Here is a 24952-nt window from a genome sequence, read left to right on the forward strand (position 1 = left end):
CCCAAATTTGATCCCCGGTACAAAAAAAAAAAAAAAAAAAAAAAAAAAAAAAAAAAAAGGACAAGACAGGTGGCTATAGAATACAGGGTTCTGTGAGAGGGAAAAAGCCAGAGTTTTGAAGATTTTTGTTTCCTTGCCACAAAGAAGAAAAAGCTCACCAAAGGAGGAAAGTAGGGTCTTGGCTAATCATGGTTTCCCTGCATTTCCTACGCATCCCCACCCATCAAGAGCCTGGTGCACATCAGCTGCCGCCCCCACCCCCTTCCCCTAAACGGTACTTTATCCCCGACCCCGTGACTCACACTCCTCTGATCCATCAGGGCTGATTGTTCTCAGCCTCCTCAGTCCAAAGCTCTTGATGGATTTGGTAATTGGGGTAATTACGGTAATTTTACCTTAAAGACAGGCAGCTGCAGATTCCCTATTGGGGAGCCCCCCACCCCCACCCTGGGCCTCCTGCCAGCCTGCGTTCAGGGACAATGACGAGTGGTTCCTGCTCCCCTCCGCCGGGATGCAAAGTGGCTGCCATGGGGGTGGGGAATGCTCCATAGGAGGCACCCCGGTTGGGGGTTGGGGGCCAGGTCAGCAGGGTAGGTTTGCCAGGAATCATTTTCCTTCCCACCACCCAGCCTCGGTTCCAAGGCTTTGCAACATGCAGCGGCAACATTCACCCCTTCTCCATCCAGGCCTGAAAAACAAGGCAGGCCTCCCACCAACCCGAGTCTGTTGGTGACGTCCCTTAGGGATCCCCGGAAGCTCCAACTGCATATATTCTGTGATCAGCAGGTGTGAGGGGCCGGCAAGAAGGACGGAGCCTCGAGAGTCCCCTGCCCACAGCCTGGCTCCAGGTAGCCCCCTCCAGCTGCCATGGGAACCAGCGCCAGGGCTGCGCTGCCCGCAGCTGCTGCCTGAGGAATCCCACCCTCACGGCGGTGCCCTAGGCGCTGGGGACGGTTTGCGGGATGGGAGGGTCTCGTCTGGTTTTCCGTTTAGAAGGCTGCAGAGGAGAGCCAGCTATGAACGCCTTGAAGAATGCCGGAGACACATCAGCGTGCCTGGGGCGGGGAGAGCTCCAAGCCAGACTCAAGCAGCCCAGCAAGAACTTCTCCCGCTGTGTTTAGGGGAGCTGCGGACAAACCTGGAGCGGGCGCAGAATTCCATGTTGATGGCTTCCGGTCTACTCCAGACCTGCTCCGGTCCTGTGCCTCCTGCGCTTGTGGCTCCCTGTCCTTCTCCTCTATCCTTTCATCACAAGCGTTAATTACCGTACACGGCAATCTGGCCACTTATTTAACACCTCCCTCCTCCCCTGGACTACAGATTCCAAAAGGAAGGTCTGTGTGGAGTCAGTGTCCCATTGCCTTGGCCACTGCCTGTCACTCAGTAGAAGTTTTTGTTGTGCGTTGTAAGTCCTGTCACTGTGTGACTAGGGAGGGCTCACTGCTGTCCCCTCCAGCACTAGGGAAGAAGGACGGTAGTGGTAGCAGAATTGGTCAGGCCGCCCGGCTCGCCTCTCCTTCCTCCAAGGGGCACCTCTTCTCCACCTCTTCTACCTCCGCAGGGACCAATGAACGGCCCAGGCCTCCCTGGATTGGGCCCCAATGGCTCCGCCTCCTACCCGGGACAGCCAATCACCGGCTCCAGTGAAGGTGGGCTCAGAGGGTGGAGTGGGAGGAAAACTCCCCGAGACCCTGAGCCAGTGCTCAGCCCAGGCGGCACAGACTGACCTCTCTGACCTGCTTGATGCACGCAACAGATTTGGCTGAGGTCCCTTTATCTGCAGATTTATTTTTCCAGCTTCCCCGTGGCTGGCCCCTTCACACCATTTTAGGGTCAGCTCAAATGTCTTCTCAGGGAGGTCACATCTGTCCCACCCACTCCTCCTAAAAACCCATTGCTCCTGTCACGTCAGTGGCTTTCTATGGGATGCTCTGTGCAAGGTCTTCCCCAGCCCGGGAAGGTGTTCGGTCTGACAGCGTGTGGTGAGATTGAATGTGTCCCGTCGGGGGTTAGCATCCCGGGGGAGGCCCTGGGCCAGACACAGGTGGGCGCTGGCGGGCGATGCTCCGGCATCTGCTTCCTTTGCTCCTCCGAGGGCACCGGTCGGATGCACCTTACGCTGTTTCCCGGAAGGCCCCGCAGCACTGGGCCCGGTTACCCACAGTAACCCTCCTCTCCCCTTCCTGGACTCCTCTCTGCCCGCGTCACTCCCCCACTCCTCACTTCCTTAATAAACTTGCCTTCTGGTGCCCAGCACGGGGCAACTTTGGAGGGTGCCGAGACCCTGCCCCATCCTCTCCTTCGCCTTTCATTTGCCCACAGCACGGAGTCTTTTCAAGTCTAGGTTAGCGCCTCTCTCGCACTCTAGACCGTGGGCGACAGGAGGGCTTCCCTGGCTTTTTTGTCACTCTGGCTGGGTTCCGGGTGCAGTGGTCACTTTGCACAACGGTTGGGTGATTGTTGGCTCCCTCGTGTCATCCTCGGCTCCTCTTTGTGACTTAGAAACAGCAGCCCGGATCTCCAGGAGCACAGAGTTGGGCAAGTTACCCGCAGCCCCGCAGGGGTAATGGAGCCCAGGGCTGCCGTCCAGTCCACTGTGGCCCCTGCTAATGCTGCATCCGCCCTGGAAGCACGCACCTGAACCAGGTGAGACGCATCCTTCGCTCCAGTGTCAATTTTGCCTTTGTCCTCCAGCCGAGGACATCTGCAAATCCCCATCCTCCTTCTATTTTAGAAGCTGAAGGCAACAAGGTTTGTGTCATTTGTTTTCTCACAGTTTTGGAATTTAGAAGTCCAACATCAAGATGCCCAATAATCTGTTTTCCAGTGGTTTCTCTTCCTAACCTGAGATGGTTGCCTCCAAGCTGTGGCCTTTCCTGTGTGCTCTGGGTGGGGAAGGAAGAGCCATTGAGTCTCTTCCTGTTCATAAAAGGACACGATCAGAGTCCTACTCTGATCAGATCCTATCTGATCAGAGTCCTACTCTTTATGACCTCGTTTAACCTGGATTACCTTGCTATAGGCCCTATATCCAAAGACAGTCACCTTGGGACTTAGGGCGTCAACACAGGAATCAGGGGATGACACAGTTCATCTCCTTGTGGGCTCCTTAAGCAAACACATCCCAGCCCAGGCCAAGGCAGACTGCAAAGAGCCTGAAGAAGCTGGGCACCCACTGTGAGCTGTGCTAGCCCAGCGGTGGGGCGGCTGCAGGATCATCAATCACCACAATGCTACAGGGTGGGAAAGATGAGCTTCAGATAGCACCCAAGATGAATGGGGAAACTGACACGTGATTAAACTGGGCTCTTTCACTGATAGCTGGGGCCACTGAGTGTGAAGTTAGCTCAGCTGGGCTTGGGTTCCCAGAACCCTCCAGGGCACCTGCCCTTCCTCCTGCAGAGGTTAAAGGACTTTCCCTCCCCTTACACAGCCCCTGTCGTCCCACCCCTGGGAGGGAAGGAAGGAGGAAGGGAGCAAGGAAGGGAGGGAGGGGTGCAATTGGACCAGTGCAGGTGCTGGGAACTGTTGCAAGGAAATATCATTAGTCACCCCTCAAGCTGCCTGGCTCTTGTCAATAATTAATAATAATGAGAGCATTATAAACCCTTGCTGTAGGTACTTCTGATGTGTTTTTCTATTTGCATATATCAATCAGGAGGACAGAGAGCGACAGCTTCTGGAGCAAATAAATAAAAGGACAGAGAGGGAATCACGTTTTCATTCATTCACCCAACCAATCTTTACTGAGCACTTGCTGCTACCGTCATACCCACAAAAGTGAGAGAAACCTCAGGTGGTCTCTGCCTTCATGGGCTGCTCGTAGTCAGGGAGACCTAAATGAGATAATTTGAGAGAGTGATAAAAGCTGGGAAGAAATGTAACTGAAGTGTTGCAAGCGACTTCAGATAGGGTGGTCAGAGGAAGCCTGGAGAAGGCAGGGACTTCTGAGCTGAGACCCTGAGGTAGAAACAGCTGGTTGTGGGAGCAGGTGTGCAGTGAGAACTGCAGGTGCAAACCCCAAAGTAGGGGCAAACGTGAGACAGGTGGGGAGCAGAAAGGGGGCTGATGTGGCTGAGGAGAGCAAGGGCAAGTGTGGGGAGGAGGTGTCAGGCGCATGGGGATGATAGACCCGCGGCACAGGGATGTTGTTTTAAGGCAGGTGGGATCCCTCCAGCAGCTTTTAGGCCGGAGAGTGTGCAGTAGGATTGAATGTGTATTTTGAAAGGGCCCTGGTGGATTCCAAGTGGATACGAGGGCAATAGGGACAGCAGGCAAAGGCATCGGGGTCATGGAGGGTTGGTGCCACCAGCGTTGTCACCACCACTAAATGAATTAATGATCACTGCTAAATGAATTAGTTTAGGCCTGTAGATGCCTTTATCTGGAATCACTGTGTTATAACAGCAACTCCCGCAGGTTGGAGGTGTGGGCAGCGCCCCGTAGAGGCCAGCACGTGTCTATCATCCAGCTCCACCCAACTCTGGAGAGACCACACCCCCGGCAGGTGGCCTGGGGAGAAGGACACTTGGATGAAGTGAAGGGTCAGTTAGCTAGCTGTGCCTTCAGTGTCAGTGCTCAAGCAATTTAAGCATCGTGTTACAAAGTGACAGGATGGGACAGACCAGCATTTAAGACACACAGTAAGAGTTGTAGAGGAAAGTTTGTCATTGGTCCAGTTCCCTTGGCTGTTCACGGCTAGTGACCCTGTCCCTGGGGCCCCAGCTCTCATTCTTACCTTTCAAGGACTCAGAGAGGACAAGGGGTTCACCCAGGGTCACGGTGTCGGTCCCATTAGGAATTGTGGTGGCACCTCCAAAGCAACTGGTCCTGGAAGAAACCTCAACTCCTCTTGACCGAGGCACTGGTTTGTTATTCTCCTTGGGTGTTGAAATTGTGGACAAAACCCTGCCCAGGGGAAGGCACATCCCCAACTGGATTCTGACCTCCCCAGAAGGGTCCAATGAGCCTTTACGTTCAAAGAACTCTGGGGGACCTTGGCTCTGGGCCATTTCTCACAGGGAAACTTACTGGTATTCCCTCAACTTCATAGATGAGGAAGTTGGCTGACTCCATGGACTTGTTGCTGCAAAGACAGAGAGAAAGAAACAATACTGTTGGCCTCTTCTGGAGGTGGCAAGACCAACAACTGCTTATGGCAGTCAGGCCGCAAGGGTGGTCTTCACTCATGCGGGGCCCCAGGTGGGAGAAGAGGCACAAGGACCCGCCTGAGGGAGCTGGGATCACAAGAGGGGTCTGGCACCCAGAGGCAGCTGGACAAAACGTGGTGCGAGGCAGCGTGAGCACTCCCTGCCACAAGGCCACCTGCTGCTAAGCACCAGAATAGAGGCCTCAAAGACGGCCCAAAAGTCGTGACAGATGGGGACGGGAGGCTGCTGTGAGGGGCTGACTCTGAGTCAAGATAGATTATGGATACTGTGCTATTATGTATGATAATTGTAATGATCATATAGTGATCATTGTAGTTATAGGGATCCTGAGTTCAATTCCAAGATCTGCCCCTAATTTGTTATGCGGGTCTGGACAAGCCCCTTCCCCTTCTCAGGGCCTTAGTTATCCAATCTGTAGAAGGAACTGGACTGGCACTTGCTAAGGACTGGCAATCTGAGAGTCTCCATGCCAGAAAGGAAGCTTCTGAGGGCTCATGCTTCTTCCTGCATCTGGAACAATGGCCAGCCATAGCCCCACTGACCTTTTGCTCTCAGCTGTTTAGCCACATTGTGTGCCTTGTAACCTCAGGACCTTTGCACATGCAGGTTTCTGTGCCTGGAAGCCTTATATCATTCCCCAGGTTATACCAGATACCTTATTGTACATGCCCATTGTTTCCTGTATTTCCTACAAAACCTAATACAGTTTGTAACTTGGTGTTTATTTTTGTGGCTATTTGATTTTTGTCTGTCTCTTCCGTATGGCAGTAAGCTGGTAAAGCCAGGGCCTCTATCTGTTCTTCTCACTATTTTAGCATTCTACAGGGTGCCTTGCCTAGAGTAGGCATTCATTAGAAATGCCCCTAAAATGAACAAATGAATTAAATGGTGGCCACTATCACTATTATTTGGAGCCCGGGAGGTTCCTGGAGAGGTTGGAGAACCCACTGTGACCACCACAGAAGGAGAAAGCTGAGAGGCAGGTTCAGCACCGGGGTAACCCCCAGGCCTTCGTCTCAGGGTGCAGATTCCCTGCTGCACCAGCCTCTAAGAGGCGGCCTTACCCTGGGTGGGAGCTGTCGGGGTCTTCAACCTTTAAACCACGGCTCCAGCTCCGCTGGCCGCCTCAGCAGAGCTCACTTTAGTGTTGGGGGTCAGAGGTACCCGCAGGGAGTCCATCCTAGGCCTGGCAGCCTAGAGCATTGTCCCTTTGAGTCTGGAGAGACAGAGCCATGCACGCAAGTGCACTCGTGCATGTCCGGGACTCACACAGGTGTGCATAAGGACACACACACACACACACACACACACCCCGACACCAACATGCCAAAAAACCACAGGATGTGCATAGCGCCCGCATGATTACAATCCCGGTGTGTGCACACAAACGCAACACGCTCACACTCATACAAGCAAGCAACAGGATTACGTGCGGTGCACACCCGGAGGTTTATATAAAAGCATCACATGGGGTTGGGGACTTAGCTGGGCCGTTCGTGGCCTGCCTTGCAAGCTCAAGGACCCAAGGTCAATCCTCCGCACCAAAAAAAAAAAAAAGAAAAAACAAAAAAGCATCTCCGCAAGCACATGCGCAGTGCAGGCGCAACCCTGGGCAACTTCTCCGTCCCGCCCTGCCCCCAGGAACCGTATTCAAGACTCCTCCCCGGAACACCCCATATTTCTTTAAAAGCCCTTCCTTTCTACTACCCTTCTCCCCAGCTAACCCGGGCTCCACAAAGCGACCCCCAGTTTCCCCACTCTCGCCCACCTACAGAAGTGCTGCCTGAAAATGGGGGTGGGGTACCAGTTTCAGCCTGGTTTTCCCTCCTTCCTGAGACACCGCCTCCTCGCCCTCTGCAAAGGGGTCGGGGCGCTCCCTGGTGGTCGCAGTGGGCATTGCTGGTGGCGGGAACCTGGAGGGTTCGGACAGTTTCTCCATCCAGGGTAGGAAACCCTCCAGGGCCCAGGCCGGCCCTTCCTTGTCTCTGTCCACTTGTTTCCTCCGCGGCGAAATCGTGAGGCCCCCGTCGCAGAGCTGGGAGCGCCGGCCACTACTATCATTCAGTTTTCGCACCTGGGTGACCAAGAAAGAAGCGACCCTGCGAGAAAGATCCACGTCTTAGGTGGGGTGCTGGAGGCCTCTCTAGGGCCAGCATGGCCTCTCCTTGTCAGAGAATCCTTCCATGCGGGGCTTGGAAATACTTACTTGTTGAAATATTTATGTGGGACTGGATCACTTGTTTGGTGGAGGGAGGGGCCGTTTAACCTCTGAGGAGGGGTTTGGAGGGCAACTCTGAGAACGAAGCCCATCTGAAGCTTCTGGGGGGCGCCTTGTGGGACAGGGGTATCCCCTGGACTACTCGGGGGCAGTGGGCCTTGGGGAGCTCCTCAGAGACCTGCAGACAGTCAGATCCCAGACTCCAGGCCCTGACCACAGCCAGCTGTTCCCCAGGGACTGACAGTGCCACTCACACAGCGGAACAAAATGACGTGAAGAAGGCGCGCACCATGGGGACTTCCGCTATTTTTCTTTACAGCTGTGCTGTCTGAAACGTTTAGTTTATATTTTTTTTCTTTATTTTTTTTTTCTGTACCAGGGATGGAATTCAGGTCCTTGTGCTTGAGAGGCGGGCACGGTGCCACTGAGCTAAATCCCCGGCACTGAAACGTTTATTTGACAAGGAGTATGGGGAAAAAATGAGAACCAAGACCTGTTATGTAAAGGTACAAGATCCCAATGATGACTGTAACTGTGCTGTATACCTAAAATGTACCAATAAACTCAATGAGGAAAAAAAAATAAAAGTATAGCATTTAGTGGGACATGGTAGCAGGCCTATAATCCTAGGACTCAGGGAGACTGAGACAGGAGGATTGCCACGAGTTCAAGGCCAGTCTGAACTACATAATCCTGTCTCCAAAAAATATAGTATTTAGGAATTTCTTAAAATCCTTAATTTTTAAAAATTCACTACAATAAAAAAATTATAATATGATGTATTTCAGTAGCAACATTACCTCACAGGGCTGAGTGTAGAGAAAGTGAGATTACTGGAGTGCAAAGATATGGGAAGGGTAGGGGGTTTTTGACAGAGGAGCTGATGCCTGAAGTAGGTCTGAAAGAATGAGCAGAGGACTTCTGCCTTCCAGAACAAGGGAAGGGAACTCCAGGAGAGGGATGGTGGTAAGCAACAACTCAGAGGTGAGGAGCACTTGGAGAAGCAGCTGGCACTTGGTGTGTTTAGAACACAGAAGAGAGTTAGGGTGGGGTGAGAAGGAACGTTTCCTTGTGGTGTGTGTAACAAGACATCTCATCTAATGATCTTATGGGTGTAGGGAGGAATAAGAGGTAAGCTGGACAGATGGATGGATCAGTCAGTGGTGAATGAGTAGGTAGACTCGTGGACGAGTGGGTGGGTGATGGCTGGTTGGGCAGATGGGCACATGGGCAAAAGATGATGGCTGAATGGGGTGGGTGGGAGATGGATGGAGAGATGTGAATGATAATGAGTGAATGGGGTGGTGGTGGGTGGGTGGATGAGTGGGTGACTAGAGAGGAGACTCGATGCAAGGCTAAATGGACAGGCAGGTGGAAGAGCACACGTGTCTCTAAGTGAGGGAGTTGATGGTGCATGCAGCCTTGTATCTATGGGAGTTTGAGAGCTGGAGGGTCTTCTCAGTGCTCCAGCCCCATCCTTGACTTTCAGTATGCTGTTGACATCACAAAGGGGTCTCTCTTTGCTCTTGGCCTCCCTTTGTTATTCCCTGTCACTTGAGGCCAAGGTCACAATGGGCATAGAGGGTAGCTTTGTCATCTGGCTTTGACTGTCCTAGGCAGAGCTACTGTTCCTGAGCTCGTGGCATCATTAGAGCTGTGATGTGAAAGGATTTTTTATGGGAGCTTGGGGAGACCAGATGGCTGTGAACAGGCTGAGAGGTGTGGCTGTGGAGTCAGAAAGTGCAGCCCCTTCCTAGACACGAGGAAGGGAAGAAGGAGATACTGTCCTATACATTCATTCCTACAAAGGTGTTGGAGAGATAGCTAGGGCAGGGACAAGATGGTACCCATTCCATGGACGGCAGTGGGAGCAAGTGTCTCACCCAGAGGAGGGGCCTTCAGGGCTCCCTGGATGGACACTGTGACCCTCCCTCTGCTCACTGCAGACCCAGAAGCACTCACCTTCCAGAGCAGATCCTGATGGTACACATCATCCATACCACTTCAGCCGCCCCCTCTGCCAGCTGTTTCTCACCTTTGGGGAACCTGGTGGGGGTGCCCTTGATGCAGGAAGAGATTGGGTCCCATCACTGTGGAAATCTTCCAGAGTCACCTTGTTGGACTCTTCTTGAGCCATCACCTTTGTGAGGAATTCCAGGAGTGCCTAGGGGAGGACACAGAACTCCCTTCAAATCCCAGCACACCCCAACTGCCCCAGAACATCCTGACACCCAGTGTGGGTCACTAAGGAGCAGCCAGGAGCTGGGAGGGCAGGAGCAGCGGTCTCAGCTGCAGCTTTGCCACCAGCTCAATCCATGAACTCTCTGCCTCAGTTTCTTGTTCTGCAAAATGAGACTCAGACTCTCCCTTCCCTGGTCTCTCTGATGTTGACGAGACTCTAATTCAGGCAAGAGGCTCAGGTCTAGAAAGTATTGTAAATCATTTCCTCCTGAGCCCCATATGGAGCCACCAACTCCATAGGGTGGGTTTTACCATTGTGCCTGTTTCATAGGAAGGAAAATGGCCTGGAGAATGTGCCAAGGGAACATACAGCCAGCAAGGACCAAGAGAGGAGGGAGGGAGGGAAGGAGGGAAGGAGGAAGGTGTATGGATGAAGGAAGGAAGATCTGTAGAAGGGAGGATAGATGGGAGGGAGGAAGAAGGGAAGGAAAATGTAGTAAATTTTTCCATCATTCAGGGGACAAAACATCTTAAAGCAGGAGAGGCTTATTTTGCTCCCATTTTTGTGGGTTCGGTACATGGTTGGTTGGCTCCGAGGCAGAAATAGCATGTGGAAGGGCAGGGTGGAGGAAAACTGATCGACCCATGGCAGCCATTAATCAGAAATGGAGAAAGAGGAAAGGGAATGGAAGGCTGGGAAGATGGATGGGGGTGGATGGATTGATAGGTGGGTAGAGAAAGGAAGAGAGAAATAGAAAGGAGGAAATGACAAGTGTGGTAGACGGAAGGGATGGGGGAAGAAGGCAGGAAGGAGGAAGGAAATGAGGGAGCAAATACGTATACTGAGCACCTGCAGAGAACCACATCTTCTGCTCTATGATTTCTCATGTGTTAGCTCCTATAATTTCCAAAACAATCAGACCAGGTGCTCTATTGTTCTGTTACTGAGAAGGAAGCAGAAACTCCAAGAAAAAGTTCAGGCCTCCTCAAAGGCTCACCTGCAGGCACAGTGCCAATCTGACCCAAGCGCAGCCAGGAGGGTGGGTGCAGGGAGCTGAGCCCCAGCCCCAAGCATCTGCTTTCACAAGAAGCAGAGTGAATGCCCAGCAGAAGTACTTCCCAGACTGGCTTTCCCCAGCACACCAGCACCGTGCAATGCTTCCCACAACAAAGGGGTCCACGACCAGCTGAGTTAGGAAAGTGCTGCACACTCCAACCACACAGAGTGTCCCCAGGTCTCAGCCTATCGGAGGCCCTGTGACATTCTCTGGAAAGAATCGGAAACTTGTTCCATCACTTCTGCACTCAGCCAGCTTATTTGTACTTAGAGCCCTCTCCTTGGAATACAAGGAGAATACAAGCCTTGCCAGCACCTTGTGGCACCTGTGCTCTGCCCTACCCACTCTGGAGGTATTGCTCTTGCCAGCTCCTTTGTCTCCTGTAGGAAGTCTTAGGAAAGGCTTGCACTGGTCACTGCACACCACAGCCGGCATGGTTGTTGAATGAATGAGCAAGCACCTTCAGAGCCATTGCTACGGTTGTGGGCTGACACGGTAGGGGTGACTCTTAATTTCAAGATGTTTCAGCTGGGTTCTAGGAGGAGGATGAGCAGGGCAGCACCTGCAGCTGCTCCTTCGGGGTCAGGGGTGCATGTGGAAGAGGCGGGGTCTTAGTCTCCAGGAGTTCAAGGATGCTCCTTCCTTGGGCTGGGGAAATTCAGAGTGGGGATGTCCAGGAACCCTTGTATCACAAGGCTGGGCACTGTTCCATGGCTAATGCTGGCTCAGACAGCCCCAACCAGTACAGTTCAAAAGGCTCACTGAGCTCACTTTGTAAATAAAAAGCAAATACATGCACATGTGCACATACACACCCGGGTCTGCCATCTGAGAGCTGGTGCCCACGGTCAGATGTCCAGCCTGCACATCTTCCCCAGGAGGTGGGGGATAGTAGCTCACCTGTTCTGGACAGTCTCATGGAGCCCTTTGTGGTTAAAGGATTGAGAAGGGAAAGCTATCCCACACCTGGGGTCAAGATCTCTAGGCTAGTGCTGTGATTGATCTAATCAGTTAACTTTCCTGGTATAATGAAAATAAGATTGCCCCATAGTTATTAGAGACTCAAATCCTAAAGACCAGCTATATCCGGAAGACACCTCTGAGAAGCAATCATTCCTTAAGGGACAAAGATATTTGCAATAAGTAATATCAAAGTATCAACCCAGGAATTAACCCAAGGACGGTACCAACAACAATAATAGAAATGAAAAGACATTTAAACAAGACTCAGTCTTCCGGCTTACCAAAGGCAAATTCTGGGGGAAATGAGATGGAAAAGTCTGGTAATCAACCACCCGGACTACCTGAACCAATAGCACAGGAAGTAAAAAAAAAAAAAAAAAAAAAAAAAAAAAAAAAAAAAGTGAATGAGGCTCTAGAAATATACAAAACAAAAATAATTTCCCAGATGACTACAGAGATGATGAGCAGAATAAAAGTCATGATTAGAGACTCTAGAACAGAAACAGATTAAAAAAAAATAGATGAACTCAGGACCATGATGGAAGGCAGAATGATCAGCATAGGAAAGCAATGGAAATCATGAACACCCAACATGGGAAAGAAATGGAATCCATGAAACAGATTCAAACTGATATCTAGGAGATCAAAAACTCTATTAAAAGTATACATAGCAGAAAAACCCTAACCTCTACATTGAGAACTATAACATCCTGAAAAAGAGATTGAAGAGGATATAAGAGAATGGAAAGACATCCCCTACTCCTGGGTAGGAAAAATCAGTATAGTGAAAATGACCATACTTCCAAGACTGCTATACAGATTCAATGCAGTCCCTGTTAAAATCCCAACAGTATATTTCACAGAATCAGAGAAAAGAATCCAGAAATTTGGAACCAGAAGAGACCTAGAACAGCAAAAGCAATTCTAGGCAACAGAGACATGGCAGAGGGTATCACCATCCCTAACTTGAAACTATACTACAAAGCCATGGTGATAAAAACAGCATGGTACTGACAAAGAAACAGACCTGAGGATCAGTGGAACGTATTAGAAGATGCAGAAATAACTCCTGACATACTCAGCTACCTCATCTTTGAAAAAGGAGCCAACCATCCTCACTGGAAGAAAGATAGCCTCTTTAATAAATGGTGTTGGAAAAACTGGCTTTCAACTTGTCAAAGATTGAAACTAGACCCGTATCTTTCACCATGCATTAAACTAAAACCCAAATGGATTAAAAATATAAATACTAAAACAGAAACTCTAAACTTGCTAGAAGGTAAGTTAGGTACAACTCTTAAAGATATCAATATAGGAAGACTTTATGAACAAATCCTCAATAGCACAGGAACTAGCACAAAGAATCAACTGGGATCTCATCTTTTAAAAAAACTTCTGTACTGCCAGAGAAATCACAAGCAGAGCTAAGAGACAACCCACAATGTGGGAAAAAATTTTACCAGCTGTTCCTCAGACAAAAGTCTACTATGTAGAATATATAAAAAAACTAAAAAAAAAAAATTAGACGCCCCCAAATGAAAACCCAATTCAAAAATGGGCATCTGAAATGAACAGACATTTCTCAGACCCTAAAGAAGTAAAAGCAGCAAGTAAATATATGAAAAAATGTTCAACATCATTGGTCATTCAAGAGATGCAGATGAAAACAACACTGAGATTCCACCTCACCCCAGAAGGAATGGCTGCTATCAAAAAAATCAACCAATAACAAATGCTGGTGGGGTTGTGGGGAGAAAGGAACCTTTCTCCATTGTTTGTGGGAGTGCAGACTGGTGCAACCACTGTGGAAATCAATATGGAGATACCTCAAAAAACTAGGACTAGAGGTCCCATTTGACCCAGCTATCCCCCTGCTGTGTATCTTCCCAAAAGAATTGAAAGAATACCACAGCACTATATGTGCACCCATGTTTGTAGCAGCACAGTTTGTAATAGCTATCACTTGGAAACAGCCCAATTGCCCATCAACTGGAGACTGGATAAAGAAGATGTGGGGTTTTTAAATAAAATGGAGTGCTACTCAGCCATAAAGAATGAGAAACTTAGAGACACTTACAGCTAAATGGATGCACATTGAGGCCATGCTCTTAAGTGAAATAAATAGGACACCCGTGTAAATACTGAATAGTTTCTCTGGTGTGAGAAATTGAAAGTGCAAATAAGGATCAAAATATATAATAGATAATGTGCAATAGGATGATAAGTCCCAAAAGGGAAGGGGAAGTCGGAGGGTTAGGAGGAGAAAGAAAAGACAGGAAAGGAATAAATATCAGATAAGGAAAAAACAGAAACAAAGTCTTTGTAAATAGGAAGGCATGGTGGGGGTAAAGGGAAGGCGGGGGAATGGGGAAAAATAATAACCAGGGTATATCATATAAAGGTACAAGATCTCAATGATGAATGTAACTGCATTGTTTGCCTTAAATATTCTGATAAACTTAATGGGGGAAAAAAGAAATAAACCAATAAGAAATGCTGGTGGGCTTGTGGGGAGATAGGAAACCTTCCTTCATTGTTGGTGGGAGTGCAGACTGGTGCAACCACTGTGGAAATCAATATGGAGATACCTCACACAACTAAGGTTAGAGGTCCCATTTGACCCAGCTATTCCTCTGCTGGGTATCTTCCCAAAAGAATTAAAACAATCATATCATAGTGATACATGTGCACCCATGTTTATAGAGGCACAGTGTAATAGCTAAATCTTGGAAACAGTCCAAATGCCACTCCATCCTTTCCAACCCTCCTGGAATCCTACAACGAGGTGGAGACCACAAACAGAACACCACTCTAGGAGCTGAATTCTTTCCCAGTGTAACACACACTCTGGGGTGCAGGGAGATAACGCAGCCCCGGTGATGTGGGGGTGGTGGGACCTTTGACCCTGCCCTGGGACTCAGGCACCCTGAGAACATCTTCCACGTCCAGCGTCTTTTCCAACAGGACAGCAGCTACCAGACAAAGAAACCCACATTTAAACAAGCGACTGTGCAAAGTGGGATTGAAACTGGTGTGTTTGTCCCCCATGAGAAGCAGGAAGAAGAAGCCGCTGGACTCTTTTCTTTCAAAATAATAACAGAGATTTCTTGACCATTTCTGAGAGTCAGGTATTGTCCTGAGAGCTTCATGTGCATTCTCTCACTTAATCAGTAAGGAGAAGGCTGTAGTTAGCATTACAGATGCTGAAAGGGAGACTCATGGAGGTTCAAACTGCACCCCAAATCTTGGAGGTAGGAGGTGCCAGAGGCAGAATTTGAACCCAGGTCTCTGTTGCTTTAATGCCGAGGCCCTTAGCCCTGTGTAGATATCTCTGAGGGGCACCCTAGGCCAGCTTCTCAATAGCTAAGTAAGCCTAAGTGGGGAACAATTTAGAGCTTCCAGGACCAGCGGGACCTGGGAGCTAGGGAGGACTTGGCGGCCAGCTTCTAGCAGGCTGGTGAGGGGCACCCTGAAAAGGCAGGTGTCTGTAGGAAGTCAAGAGAGCAGAAGGTACGGCTCTGCCTGCCGTGATGGTTGGGCTTCTACCCATAAGACCTGCAGGGTGACTAGACTCAAACGCCTCCCGCTTCCCAAGGACTGAGCTCTCCAACCTCAGACTTCTCCTCGTAGCTCTAGCAGAACTTCCTGCCTAAGCAATGATGCACATGGTGCATTTGCCACCGGGCAGACCCCTCAGCTGGATAATGAAAGGACAGCGGGCTGCCACCCAGGGAGCGCCAGATACCACAGGTCGTGGCAGTCCAGGTAGAGCGTCTTGCTTTGCTCGGGAGGGACAGGTTCCTAAGGAAGGTCTTCTCCAGGTCTTCTCAGCCATCCTGGCCTGAGGTCTTCCCTGGCAAACACCTCCTTCCACAAGTCCTCTACAATTTCCTTCCCTCTCCTTCTCTGCTAGGCCCCTCTCCTGCTCTTTCTTATGCACCATTTCCTTGTCTTAAAGAAATAAACCAAAAAAATTACAATGCACAATGCTGATAATGACTTAGTGAAATGAGCGCTTTCACAATTGTGTGTGTGCGTGTGTGTGTGTGTGTGTGCTGGGGCTCAAACTCAGGACCTTGCGCTTGCCAGGCAGGCACAGCGTCAATGAGCTACATCTCCAGCCCTACAACTATTGAAGGGCAATATATATCAACAGCTTAGCTAATGAGTATATTTTATACTAATCTAAGATGCAGTCAAAGGTTTAGGGATAGCCAGGGGTGGTGGTACAGTCAGGGAGGCTGAGGCAGGAGGATCACTGTAAATTCGAGGCCAGCATGGGCTACACAGTGAGTTCAAGGTGAGCCTGAACTACATAGTGAGACCCTGTCTCAAACAAACAAACAAACAAGGTTTGGGTATGGCAATAGTGACTGTGTTTTGTAATAGAGAAAACCATGAATTTCCATACAAATGACCATGAATGGGGAAACTGTTGATTTTATTAGAATATATACCTAAGAAGAAAAATAGTTAAAAACTGTCTTAAAAGAATCTTAATAGTGGTGGTAAAGGGTACAGTTTGCTCCAAGTTCTTTACCCTTCCTGAATCCACACTTTTTGCCGCCTCCCCAGTGGAGGAGCAGGCTGTACCTCCGACCCCTTGCCCTGTTTTCAGCGATGTGAGGAGCCACAGCCAACAGCACGCTGACCTACACGATACAAGCAGGGGCTTGACGTGTGTTGGGTGGCAGCATTTACCCTCCGCGCTCTGCCATCGCCAGGAGAACACACTCCCAGGGGTCCCACGCTGCTGCTGTCTCCGAGGATGAGAGACCGGTGAAGCGGGTGTAGACTCAGCCAACAGCTTGGAGCGCGGCGCAGCCTAGATCTGCCGCGCAACCCCGGCTCCCCCACAAACATGAGCGTAGGCGGCAAGAGTGATTAAGAGAAGAGCCTGGGGGTTTGTTATGTAACATTGCTGTGACAATGCTGAAAGGTGCAGTAACTGAGAAACGTCTCTGATTCTATACCATCAAGTGGAGGGGGGGAGATATCCCCACACACGCTTACAGGGAAGATGAGACACTAAGAGGTCACCGTGCTTATATCTGAATTACATGTTTCATTTTTGTATTTTACTCGATTTCCCAAGCGAGACTAGCGTAGAAGAAGCACGGAATTGTTTTCATAGGCAGAAAAAGATACACAGCCTGCAAAATTTAGAAGTTAAGTGTGTTTGGTGGCAGAGCGCATGCAATAGTCTTAATGACGCCGGGACCATAGGTGGCAGCAGAGTCCTCTTTGCTGGGGCTGCTTCCCTGCTGCGGGCCACCTCACACCTTGCTCCTCTTCCGCTCCATGCCAAGGAGGTCATCGAGCCTGGGCAGCTGCATGAGAGCCCCAGAAGGGATGATCTTAGTGTGCCGTGAAGACAGGTCTGTCCTTGCCACACCACGTCTGCCTTGGGGGATTCTAGACCTCTAGGGATCGAAGTGAAGGCAGTGCGTCCCCGAGTGCACGATACGTTCTGCGCTCCATCCCTCCGCGAGTTTAGGCAGGAAGAAGAGCATCGTGGATGAAAGCTGGTCAGGGCCCCATCCTAGGCTCAAGGCCAGGCTCTGCCCCTGCCCAGCCGGTGACATTTGGAGCCTTGATTTTCTCACTTGTAATAATAAGCAGTCCCCACCTCCCAGGGGTCGCTGAGTGCAAAAGTAGCTTATGGGAGCGAAGTGCTTAGCAGAGGGTGCCACGGACACAGCGAAGCTCCAGGAAATGAAAGTTGTTTTTACTACCTGCAATAGAAGAGGGCCTGGAGGACAAGGGTCACCCTATGGGCTTCATATCATAGCTCCTCTTCTTGTTCCTCTCCCTCACCCCATTTATCCCCACCCTTGGCCAAGCTACTCATGGCTCTAGTGTGCTCCTTTCTTATTCTGAGAAACTGGAAAGTATCGAAACAAAAACAAAAACAAAAACAAAAGGTCCTCAACTGTGCCACCTAGAGGCCACATTTGGGATCGCAGGCAACTCCAGGCATTCTGTAGCCAAGGTGAAAACAGAAAGCAAGATTTGTCCAGCGTTGGGCGGACAACTTGACCAGATGATCCCCCAGTGCCCTATTAGAGTGTTAAGAGGAAAAGGAAATGGTCTATGGTTGTATTTAGTAATCCTGTGACTAAAATCTAGCCTAGTATTTGGTGCATGGAGTCACACTTCCTGGAGTCAATCCTGACTCTACTTACGAGTTTAGGCAAACAGTTCTGCCTGTCTGGGTGTCAGTTTTCTCATCTGTAAAATAAGAATAATCTTCCAAAGGGGAACTGGAGTACTTCTGCTGTATTTTGGGTGTCAAATGTCCCCATAAGGTCCATGCATTAAAGGCTTGGGTCCTAGGATGGTGCTATCGGGAGTGGTGGGAGTCCTTGGGTCACTGGGGTGTGCCCTTGATGGGGACTTGTCACCCTAGCCCCTTCTTGTTTCTCTTGCTTTCTGGCTTGTTGGTGAGTAGTTTGCTCTGACGGGTTAGAGCAATGGGACTGCCTGATCTTGTCCTGACACTCCAGAACCATAAACCAAGATAAACCTTTTCTCCTTGTGAGTTACTGCCTCTGGTGTTCCATTATAGTGGTGGAAAGCTGACAATACAACCTCACTAGACTGTTGGGGACGTACATTCTATAAAGTATGCACAACACAGTGCCTGGCACATAAACAGTGTGAACTTGATAATTATTACTGTAGTGGTTAATTGTGAACTTGAGTGGGAATGCCCAGCTGAGCTGAGTCAGCATGGTTCTGGGAGTGGAAGATCCACTTTAAGGGTTGTTGTGGGAATGGTATAAAAAGGAGAACAGGAGGATGGGATTTCAGCTGATTTTCACTGGGAGAGCATCATTGTGGACCATTTTCCTCAGAGGCGCTCCCATTTTTGCCTTTGCCTTAGGCATTACCTCCTGGCTTTCTGCACAGACTCTTTAGCTCTCAGTGCCGACCCTTTGACCCCCTGGTGCAGACCCCTTGGTTTTCTGTCCCAGATCCTTCAGCCTCCCGAAGCAGACTCCTACTGGACATTGCTGTGGGCTCCAGGCCTTCTGCTGGATTCTTCGGATCTCTAGTGCAAGGACAGATCTTTACACTCTTCTACATCTGGCTCTGTGGGCAGCCACGGTAGGCCAATCTTGTAAATTCCTGTGTCCTGTATTAAATCGGATTCAGAGCATGTGCAGGCTTTTGAGGAGCCCTGTCCCAGGCCTGCAAGCTCTTGTAAGCACCAATACAATTACCTTATTCCTACTTTTTATTTATTCACATGGTTACCATCAACATAACTGTATGAAAATAAATCATTTGTAGAATACTTGTAAAGTACGTGCATCTGTGCTCAAAGGTTAACGTGTGATTAGCACGATTAAGAGTCATGATCAATATTTAATGGGAGAAAATGAAGGAAGAAGGCCAGCTACTCCTGAGCACTAATTATCTCTGAGTTTTTAGGAGTAGGGACTCATTATTTAAAAATCATCTGATGGACTTAAAATGAAGGAAGAAGGCCAGCTACTCCTGAGCACTAATTATCTCTGAGTTTTTAGGAGTAGGGACTCATTATTTAAAAATCATATCTGATGGACTATGATTATGTAGGGATATCGTCACTGCGCGAAGCGAAGTGAACACTAAGTGACCCAAGAACTCCACAGTCTTGTTTGTAATTTCTTATGGAACTAAACGTTTCAAAATAAAAAGTTTTAAAGCAAAACTCCACGTGAATGAATTAAAACATTTTTTTTTTTGTACCAGGGATCGAACTCACATCCTTGTACTTGCAAGTCAGGTGGCAGAACCACTGCGCTAAATCCCCAGTTAAACCACTGCTGTACTGGAAGAGAAGTTATTGTGAGAGTGACACAAGTTTCCTGAGCAGTAGAGCACAGTGGTCAGTGGGACCCCAGTTCTAGCCTCCATGTCAACCAGCTCTGTCACCTTGCTTTGCTTCTCTTTTTTCTATCTTCTAGTGGGGTTTCAAAGATAGCATCCATGTCTTGCGGAGAGACCAGGCTAAAAGCAGGGGCATGGGGACTCTGGGAGCAATGCCCAGAGCCAGGCAGCCCTCAGTGGAGTGTTACAGGATTATCCAACCACACCGCAAAGTAGTCAGTGAGGAGACTCTGCCCTCAGTAACAGCTGGACCTGTGAAAGACTACACCCCAGGAGAGAAGTCAGAATGCAGGTTACCCTGGACGGGGTGGGGTGGGGAGTTTCTGGAAGGGCATAGGGGAGGCTTCAGGGAGGCGGACATTTCTATAGCCTGATCTGGATGGTAGCTACACAGGTACCGCATCAGGCTGTTCACGGTAAATCTCTAGGCACTGTAATGGATTATACGTCAATCTTAAATACCTAAGAATAAATGATTACCTCATAGTACATCATAGCCGGGATAATTGAATGTTTAAGAGGAGAAACACTGAAAACGAAAGGATTGGGTCTCTCACACACCAGGCACCAAAATTAATTTTAAAAATAACTAGGAAAACTCTTGGTGGACAGTTCTCAGTTTTCTGGAGGAGGGATGATTAAAGGCCAAGAGCACCAGTGAAAATACTGTACTATGAGATGGTAAGCGCCCTGTTCCCCAGCCCCCCACACCCAGCAGTCTCTTAGTTACTATTTGTGGTACCAATTAAATAAATGGCTCGGCAATTTTTTTTTTTTTTTTTTCTGGATGCCTGGCAGCGTGGAAGGTGTGAGGGGAAGGGGACAGGCTGTGCTGGCAACTTTTCGGGATAGTTCTCACTGGCAGGGAACCCTTGCTAGGGTACCGATGCCCCTAGGGGACAACCTGGGTCTCTGCAGGAACCCTGCATCATGTTCTGAGTAGGCAGAGTCCACGTGGAAGCCCTCTTCCTTCCCAGCCTGCTCCTTCAGCCCCTCCAGGCTCCACTACTCCTGGGGAATCAAAAGATTTTGCTAACAGGAAGCAAGTTTTTGTGGGTTATTTTTTTCCAGTCCCAGGATGGAACTTGGGTCCTTGTGCTTGCGAGGTAGGCGGTGGAACCACAGAGCTAAATCCCTGGCCTGGTGATTCTTTTTTTAAATATTTATTTTGATTAGTACATGTTTGTAGCACATAATGATTACATTTATCATGGGTAGTTGGTACATGTACATAACCCATCTTAATTCTCCTTATGTCCCCTTCCCCTCCCCTTCCTCCATCTCTTGGTCCCCTTCCCATTTGCAAAAGACCTATCACAATGTTTCCTATTATCTGTCTTTTATTTAACTTTTTATTTATACTTTGGGTTTGTCATATAAGAGAAACCGTGTGATATTGAAGCTTCTGTATCTGATTTGTTTCACTTAACATTAGACTTAGGACCTGGGCCCACTGTCCTGGAACTGATTTCCTAGCTGAGGACCATTGCCTAGGAAGTGGCTTCCCAGCTACAGATTTTTCTGGACTGATGTCCATAGGCTTAAGGGTAATAGTTCACTTAAGGGCCCAGCCCAACTAGTCAACTCAGGATTCCTTCCTACGGCCCTCAAGCAGGAGGGGGAAGGAACCAGTAGGAAAAGGGAAATGCTCAGAGGTGTGTGCATTCTCTTATTTCACTTTGTACAGCCTAGAGGACTCCCAGGGACCAGGAGAATAAAGGCCACATACCTGGAGAAACCTTAGAAGCCGCAGAACCGAGCTGGATCCACTTCATTCCCAAGACCCCATTTTCTAAATATAACTTTCTAAGCAGATTACAGATGATGTCCATTTGGTCCTGTGGGAAACTGGTGATACTCAACCGTGGGAGACAGGAGCCATTCACAACCTCTTCCCCACTGAAGGAGCAGGTGAAGCTCAGAGAGGCTAAGTTACTTACCCAAGATTCATAGTAGCTAAGCCAGTAGAGCTATGGCATCCTGGGATTTCTGGCTGTAAAGCTTCTCATTTTAATCACTTTATGCCACTTCAAATCTACTCCAAGAAGGAAGATGCCCATACCTGTCAGGCTTCAAGTGCCAGCATGATATACAAGTGGTGCTAAAAAGTATTACGATCTTACTGATAGTCATGTACAGAGAACCTATGCTTTCAGGCCACCTAAAGACACACAGTGGCAAGAGGCACCGATACATCTGCACGCACAACAGACAAAAACCTACATGCAACACGGGGACACGGTGACATGCAGGGAGACACATGTGTGCAAACACACAGAACCACAGCAGAATCACTCCATCTCTCAGGCTGTGGTGGCTTCACGGCAACCTCGGGAGACAGGGCTTGCAGTGACCCTTATGCCACCCACCTCGGAACTGAAGGCCTCAAAATGTCCCTGACAACTCTGATAGGTGATGTGTGTTATCTTTAGGCTAAGTAGGCACAGCTGTCCAGCCGGTGGCACATGACAGCCACCTGTGTGTGTGTCGGGGTAGACAGGAGCCCCTGACCAAGCCCAGCTCACCAAGGAGGCTTGACAGGCTGTGTCCTCCAGCCACTCCCATTTTGCTTTCTCTTTTGCCAACAGGAGGCCAGTTAACACTGGCCAAACTCTCCACGGGGAGAAGAGTTGCACGGCATCTAGTTGCTGGGGTATTGGTGCATTAGCCAGTCTCCCACCCTAAACCTGTCACATTCAAAGCCCTCAGAAACAGAGGCAGCTGAGGAAGAGCCTGTGTGCTCTGATCCTGGAACATAGCAACGAGCTCCCTTCCCCTCCCGAATCTGGCAGAGGCTGCTGCAGAGTCACAGGGGCCCTGCCACGCAGTGTGCGAGTGGACACTCGGTGTCCCCTTTAGAGGCCTCCTCTTGTTTGCCCTCAGTTTGTGACACCACCACTCCTTCTGGGGCTCCACCTCTCACTCTGGGGCTCCATCCAGGCTTGGCGGCTCTGTTTCCACCATGACGACAGGACTTTTCTTCACTCGTCTGGGCCACCTTCCCCAGCCTGTAATTCCGACTGTTACCTACTCCTTTGTAATGCTTATCTGGATCCAGTAACCACTGTACAGTCATTTACCAAATATTTACCCCTAATTATGGGCCACCCTTATTACTTTAATCTATTTTAAAAGAAAACAACATCCCCACCATAAATGGAGGACTCAGAGTCCTCCACTTGCCAGCTGTCTTATCTAATGGGAAAAACGAATTCCCAGCATCCTTGGCTGCCCTGCCCTGGGAGTCTAAACATGCCCCTGTGATGATTTAGGTATCCAAGGAGGTTTCTCCTGTTCCACTCTGATCCTAGTCCCTGTGTTTGGTTGGAATTAGATTGCTGGCCAGGACAGGGAACAGACAGTTAGCATCTCCTAAACCACCAGCAGCCATGCCAGGGATTAGCAAGTGTTGGAGTCACTATAAGGCCATCAGCCTTCAGGAATCCTGCAAATCTCATGTGGTCAGTTGGGCCAGCGAAGCTGCAGGTTTCCACATGGATGCCCTATTCATCCCTCGATTCCCAAATAGGCACATACTCAGCTCTGTTCCCAACCCTGAGCACACAGAGGAGAAAAAGGCTGATCAGGGCCTGGCCTCATGGGAAGTGTGGTCTGATGGGGACACAGACAACACACAAAGAAACACATGCTACAATTAGGGCATGAAAATTGCTCTGACAGTGAGTGAAATCATGTGAGGGACTAGAGAGAGAGTTAAGCAGACAGGGACACCATCTTACAGAGGGAAATGGCTGGTACTCCTCCTGACGAGGTGCCAGGAGCACAGTGATGGGAGAGCATAGGCCCTGCAGATGCCTCGGTGCAGAGCCTTCCAGTGGGCAGTAAGGCCTGAGGCAGGAATGTGCTTTCATGGTCAAGGAACAGCAAGGAGGTCGAGGGGCAGAAGTGCAGTGACAAGCTCAGGTGGTGGCCATGACCACAGACGTGGGTGAGAAATCCTTTGAGACAATTCCCATCCCACCGTCCTGGGTTGTCACTCTGGGAGACATCTGAGCAAGAACTGCCTGGCTGAGCCCAGTCAACCCCAGAAGTGTGAGATATAATCGCAGTATCAACAGCCACTTAGTGTTGCTCTGTGCTAAGTTTAAGGGGGCTAGTTACAGGGACACATGGCTGTCTCTTACTCTGAGGGAGATGGGACGACATCTGGGGTTTCATGCATCTCAGAATCCCACCAGGAAGGTAAGTTCACTGAGAAGAGACTGCTTTGCAGTCCCTGTTGTAGCCCCAGTGTATAAATAGTGCTTGACACATAAGAGGTGCTCAGTAAACATTTCCTGAATGACTTACTCTCAGGGATTACATAATCTAATTTACCTTATTAAAAGGTAATGGAGGGGGTACCAGGGATCAAACTTGGAACCTTGCGCTGCAGGCAGGTGAGCTAAGTCACCGGCCCCGGTCATTTTGACTGAATTGTTTACTTCAGATGTTAGGGAACGGGGTTAAAGCACGGAGACCACAAAGAGCATACTGGAAGAGTCCAGGCAAGAGAGGACACCTTTTCATGTTCCAGCTCATGTCAGGAACCTGTCACATCTTTCTTGCTGGCATAAGACCCTCCCACCTGCCCTGTAGGCCGGGCTGGGGCCTCTGACGCTTGAGGAGCTGACCCCCCCATCCTCTCACTTCAGCTCCTCCCCCCATTGGATCCACTCCTCCTCCATCTGGAAGCCATCTGGGGATAAGCTCACCACCCAGGACAGCTGGGTGTGGCTTCAGGGGACCCCTCTGCTGAGGTGGATTTACTGGGCCTGGGTTGTAGCTAGCAGGAAGGAGGGAGGTCAGGCCAAGCTGTCCCAGTCCAGAAGCTAGCCTGGGTCTCTGGGGGCTTGGCAGGTATCCCCTGCATGTCCCTCAGCAATGACAGACACGTAGCTATCTCAGGAAAATGACCGAGGACCCATAGTCCTCTAGGATCCTTGGCAACAAGCAATGCTGCTGCCCAAAACAGAGAAGGGGCCAAGCCACTCTGCCTCTTTCACCTTCCACTAGGCCAGCAGCCTCTGACACACTGTGGGGAAGAGAGCACTTCTGCGAGGGTGTGGGACACCAGATGGGTGACAAAATCCCAGGGCAGTGCTTAACTGACCACATTGAATTTATACCTGAAATGTCTGTATCGCCCTCCACCCACCTCCTTACTCGTGAATCCCACAGCCACGGTCCTGGTTTTCCTGTTTATAACTCATGACCCCTCATTCCCTCCCCTCCCCAGCCAGATCTGCCCAGAGCAAAGTAGGAGGCCACTGGGTGCGCCCAGAAAATGAGCCAATCTAGTCGAGAGTGTGAGTGGGGCAGTGCCAGGCACTGTGTGGAGAGGTGGGGCTGGAGGGGCCAGTTTTCCTTGGGGAGCAGAGAGGAGAAGTTCCCTCTGTAGCTATGGAGAGAGGAAAACAGAGTAATTTCTGGGTCCTGGATGCAGTGTCTTATGACTCAGGCTGTGTGGTTTATCCTGAGAG

At 49.7% G+C, this 24952-nt stretch overlaps 1 protein-coding gene across 1 annotated transcript; it reads right to left on the reverse strand.

The window, feature by feature from the left end:
• Positions 1-4916: 4916 nt before the first annotated feature.
• On the reverse strand, positions 4917-24682 carry Arhgap40 (Rho GTPase activating protein 40). The gene is given in 16 exon segments (XM_033767098.1): positions 4917-5086; positions 6236-6387; positions 6944-7289; positions 9377-9452; positions 9454-9496; positions 9498-9553; positions 11135-11202; positions 14438-14673; positions 14965-15076; positions 16132-16243; positions 16874-17014; positions 19376-19410; positions 21915-21975; positions 23210-23318; positions 24120-24206; positions 24636-24682. Coding segments are annotated over 15 exon segments (1551 nt in total). The 3' UTR covers positions 4917-5086; positions 6236-6365.
• Between the last annotated feature and the right edge of the window lie 270 nt (positions 24683-24952).

This window comes from Fukomys damarensis, unplaced genomic scaffold (genome assembly GCF_012274545.1).
Source record: "Fukomys damarensis isolate Sample0158 unplaced genomic scaffold, DMR_v1.0_HiC HiC_scaffold_22, whole genome shotgun sequence".
NCBI classification, from domain to species: domain Eukaryota; kingdom Metazoa; phylum Chordata; class Mammalia; order Rodentia; family Bathyergidae; genus Fukomys; species Fukomys damarensis.